This window comes from Nicotiana tabacum, chromosome 9 (genome assembly GCF_000715075.1).
Source record: "Nicotiana tabacum cultivar K326 chromosome 9, ASM71507v2, whole genome shotgun sequence".
In the NCBI taxonomy this organism is placed as follows: domain Eukaryota; kingdom Viridiplantae; phylum Streptophyta; class Magnoliopsida; order Solanales; family Solanaceae; genus Nicotiana; species Nicotiana tabacum.
In genome coordinates this window covers 71274878-71280273 of record NC_134088.1, presented here as the reverse complement: position 1 = coordinate 71280273, position 5396 = coordinate 71274878, and the positions used below count along the sequence as shown (strand labels likewise).

General features: G+C 35.1%; 1 protein-coding gene across 1 annotated transcript; it reads left to right on the top strand.

Annotated features, from left to right (window-relative positions):
• The first annotated feature begins 682 nt into the window (after positions 1–682).
• Positions 683–2568, top strand: LOC142164374 (uncharacterized). Its single transcript, XM_075222346.1, has 2 exons — positions 683–970; positions 1311–2568. Exon 2 carries the CDS (start codon positions 1381–1383, stop codon positions 2476–2478), a length of 1098 nt encoding a protein of 365 aa, XP_075078447.1. The 5' UTR covers positions 683–970; positions 1311–1380; the 3' UTR covers positions 2479–2568.
• The last annotated feature ends 2828 nt before the right edge of the window (positions 2569–5396 follow it).

Sequence of the window (5396 nt, the reverse complement as noted above, 5' to 3'; positions counted from 1 at the left end):
GTGGTATTGGGTCTGCTAAAACAAGCTTATGCAAAATTGGCAGATGATGACAGTTTAGAATTAAGTACTACTACTTGATATAAGAGCACTAGTGGAATTGAGGCAAGTGGAAGTCCATATATAAATACACATTTTTGTGCTGAAATCTTGCACAAGAATTTATGAGTTTGGACGAAGTATCATGTTTTATGAAGAGATAGTTCGAAAGAATCTGGAAAGTGAAATCTACATTGAGAATTATTAATATGCGAGTAAAAGGGGTGATTATGAAAGGGTAAGAAGGGTGTTTGATCAACAGCCTAACAAGAAAAGAAGGAAAGAAAAGGAAACACACCTCTTAGGAAACTTCTTAATGACAGACTTTAGACATGTATGTATGAAAATTAGCTTTGGCACAATTAACTTGAAAGCCTAATTTCAGAGGTATTTCTCAAGTTTTAAAACTTCTAACTCGCCATACATGTTTAAAAGACTTTAGACATGTATGGCGTGCAAATCGTTGACTAGATTGCACCGGAACCACATAAGTCCAAAAAAGATAAAGACTTGTTCAAGTTTGATCCCTTTCCTTATCCCTCCACCTAATTATTTTTTTTTTTGTTTTTTGAAAAATATTTATATTATTTCTTTTACCCATTAGAAAGTTTGAAATAATAATTTAGGGCTTTAGTGATACTTTTTGGAAAAGCAAACCCAAAACCAGTCAAAATATTTCTTCCCAATTCAAATAGTAACATTATTGTCGTCCAAAACAAAAATAAAACCAATTCTAAAACCAGAACCAAAGCCAAATCAACTTCTAATCCACAGATAATTGATTCCTGAATGATTTAAATAAGCCTTATTTGTTTTCGAGAGTACTTGAGACTTGAGGCAAAATAATCGAGAATTCTCTCAGTTTTACCTCCTTTGGTCTTCCCTTCTCTGCGTTAGGCCGTCGCTCTTGCCCTGGTATTTGGTTCGACGATTTGTAAGTTCCTGTCCCAAGTGATTAATAATACCCTGTAAGTTCCTGTCCCAAGTGATTAATAATACCCTATTTATATATATATATATACATATATTTGTTTACTTCCTATATATTTAAGCTTTCGCATGATTTGAGTTTTAATCATGTCCATATTTTGTGATTCGAGTTTCTTATTCCATTATTATACCCCTCTTTCTCAATTTTGAATCATATTACATTATAAAAGAGAAAATTGCAATTTATCATGGCTTTATTTTTCTCAGTTTATTTTCTTTAGGATCAATATGTGTATAGTTTGCTATCATATGAAACCGTAGTTTTCTTATTTTCTGCTTCATAGGTCATGGTACTTCAATGCTTCACTTGGACTACAGAACTCTTGGGTTCATTATTTAATATAATATATAAAGATGAAGACGAGTAGACTTCCATTAGATTGCCTTGTTAGATTTCAAAGGGATTGTAGGGATTTGAGAGCTTTGATCTCAACACACGATTTTTCCAGCGTACATCTCAGTAGAGCTAGACCTATGCTGCTCATACATGATTATTTCAAGAGTACCAAGAACGGACAACAACTATATGTGTTTGGTACTGAACATCTTAATGGGAAGAATGTGTTCAGGAAATTTCATCTCAGACCCGAGCTTATGATCAATAATAAGCGCTGGGAAAAACCCCCAACTCTTCAATGCTCTTGTCAAGGAGTTCTTCTGTTTGCTGATCCCATGCGCCCTACTTATTATGCTTTGAACCCGATAACACAAGAGAAAGTAACCATAAAACATACACCAGATCCCGGAAAATCGTGTGCTCTTTATTTTTGTCCATTAACAAGACAATTCAAACTTCTTTATGTACAAGCACAAGGGAGTTTGTGTCAGTATTTTGTATACATGTTCAAGACACAAACGTGGAGGAAAATCCATCCATCGTCCACTTTCAACTTTTTGCCATATCGTAACTCTCACGCAGTTGTAAATGGAGCATTGCATTGGATCATGTACTCTAATTTAGAACAAGAAGGGATTCCTCCTTTTGCAAATGGAATCATGGTATTTAGAATGGATAAGGAAGAACTCTTCGCTATGCCTCATCCTGGAAGTGTGTGTACCTCAAAGAAAGTGCATACAACTATGACTCTTTTAGTGAAGGAAAACTGTTTGTCTTTCTGTCACTTGCTTGTCTCTGAGTATGCAGTGGATATATGGATCTTGGAAGACTATGAAATGAGGGCATGGAACAAAAGGTACAAGGTTAATCTCTTTGACAAGAAAAGTTTTCCTTTTAGTTTGCCCTATATTCTCCCCGGGTCGGCATCTATAGACGTGTATTGGTGGATAAAGCTTACTAACATCCAAGACGGTGAACTTCTATTTTACTTGCGCGATAGAGGTTTATTTTCTTATAATTTAGAGCATAAAACTGTAAAGATATTTGAATTTCCACAACTGAAAAAGTTATATGCTTGTAGGACTTATATAATGAGCCTACTGGCAATAACTTAACTCTCCTCGCTTTTTATTCTTGTTCTTTATCTTTCTAAGTTTGGTGCTTTGTTAAGTTATCAAATACCGTTCTTAGTGGAGGTTCAATGTGTTTCTACTTTTCTTGCACGGGAATTGGAAAAACTCTAAATCTTTAGCTAATGTTAAATTCTTTACCATGCAAAATTTTAGGTGTCCTATAACCCATCCTAGTTTTCTTAATTATTCTCCATATCCTGCTGATATACTAAGTACCCTTTTTTCTTTGAGCCACTTAGTTGTTATAAGTGTTCATGATGTAGCATTGCTTATTTTATAACTTTATCTCAAATGTAGTTGTAATCAGTGCAAATCCGTTGTGCGCTGCACGATCCTACACTATAAAGTGAAATAATATTTGAAAGTATAATACTGATAAATTTTATTCTATATCATAACGGGCACTATTTATTTTGCGCAGTCTATAAATTTTCATTTTATAACAAAACACGGGAATTACACTATCAAAGCAATATCATATATATTTCTCTGTCAAATTTCATAAATTTTGACGCAAATACAAGACAAAGTTCATAGTTCAAGACGTATGGAAAAAGAGATTTAGAATTCCTTCTTAAGACATAAATGTTGAAATGTATCTAAAACATTCATTCCAATGTATCTTAAACATAAATGTCGCAATGTATCTTAAACATTCATTCAAATGTATTAAATACAAATTAAACAACTCAAACATATTATCAGAAAAGAATTAACCTCATTAACAACTGTATGAGTTAAAAAAATGATTTATACTTATGTCACGACCCAAAATTTACCTAGTCGTGATGACACCTAACCCAACCCACTAGGTAAGCCATATAACAGTCAACACAATTCTAATGAAAATAATAAGAAATTAATAAGGAAAATAACTGAATTTCTATACAACAACCTAAGGATTAGTAGTACAAGTCACGAGTCACTAAGACTTAGATTTAAAAAGCTAGGATGAAAATAAATACAACATCTGTTAAGAATATACATGAATAAATTATAAATCTAAAACTACCAAGGACAAGTGGTAGCTATATCCGGAAAGCAAGTACATCTTTAGTGCCAACTCTTGTCATCCACTTCATCTCAGCTCCAAAATCTGCACACAAGGTGTAGAAGTGCAGTATGAGTACAACCGACCCCATGTACTCAGCAAGTATCATAACTAAATTCGGTGAGGTAATAGAAGTAAGAATTATAAATAACACTCACCAATTACCTGTAAAATTCATAAATTCCAACAAGTAAAGAACAATAATATGAACAAATCATGAAATTACAGATAAGACCACCTTGGTGCACATAATATTTTTAATGTACTCTGCCCAGTCAACAATCTAGCATATAAGGAAGATACGCAAATAAATTGGGTAAATAGCAAAGAAGAAATGCAATAACCAAATATCAATTCGTTGTGGCGCGCAACCCGATCCAAATATAAATCACAATACGACTCTAAGGCCCACATCATAATCTCAATAACCGAACCAAACCACTGATTAGCCTTCCCAAGGCCCATCAACCAGAAACCCGTCAGTTTCTCACAATCCATGTGTACACCATCAAGAAGAAACATGAGAGGGGCCCTAGGGGATGGATCCATATCCATACGCTATACGGATAACTCACATGCTAATAATATCAACCGCACTGACAAATCACTGTATAAACTCACCATGCACATACCCATAGGTGATCCCATATCACCCCAATCCATATAAATTTGACAACACAACCTAATAAAGATTCTTACTTCAACCTTAGTCCATGAACCTTATAACCCAATCTCCAAAATCTAAAACTCATTATAAGACCCGATTTTTGCATCTATACATTGTGTAAGTCCGAACAAGGTGTATCAAACCATAAGCATATTCCAAATATAATCATATGATATTTCACAAAATTTAGTTAACCATAGCAATAACTTTCGACCATAATAGTTGCCCAATAATAAATACGGTACCGGTAAAAAATCTCATATCAAATAAAACCTTGTTCTAGACCTCCGTACACTGCCAAGGATAAAAGAAACATGCAGAAAATCATAACCACTTATCAGATTAACAAGTCATGGAGCTCTCTTGCCCGATAAGAATCATTGTCAAATCTAAGATGACTAGTGGTGTTATCCTTCCAAACATACCATAGTCAAATCCGATGGAACTCATTCCAGGTCCAATTACCTCATCTCATCTAGTACAAGCTGCTCGACCGACATGCCACACCGGCACTACCTCAAGCCACATACCGTGCAATCCGTGAACCAACAAGTAACAAATTCAATGTACCCAATGATGGGAAGAGAATCAAATGTGAAGACCATCCCGCAAGCTCAATAGGTAGCACCACAAAGCGCAATACTATGAACCCATCACACAATGGAGAAACAAAACACATAAAATGCGCACAAAGATCATATCCCAATCATAACTCAGCCGCGATGCATGACCCAATCCAAACACCGGTCAACATGAAATACCTCGAGTCATGATGCTCACAATCAACAACCATAAGCATATCAATAACAAATACTTGAAGTGCATGACCATAACCATGGAGAATCAGATAGCACAATATACTACAAATAGGAAGACCATAATCAAGGCGCAATCAACCATTTGACACCCGAAGAGCCATCTCTCTCAAATTCTGCCACAAGGCCCCAAACAGACCCGCATCATGTGTAAATAGTCAACAGTCTTACAACCCATCGTAGCATAAGAGTATAACATATCCGCACATGAATAAGATCAACTCTAAGTGATGACATACACCTCAACCACAACTGTGTTGAGTAAATAAATCTCACCCGATAATATCGAAGTCAACCTATGAACTTTTCAAACCTTTACATTGCCAACTTACGCCAAATAAAGCCGAAACCTTATAAAAACGTCCAA

What these genes read in the sequence shown, in the direction of transcription:
- LOC142164374 (XM_075222346.1), top strand. Translation starts at nt 1,381, where the DNA reads ATGAAGACGAGTAGACTTCCATTAGATTGCCTTGTTAGATTTCAAAGG.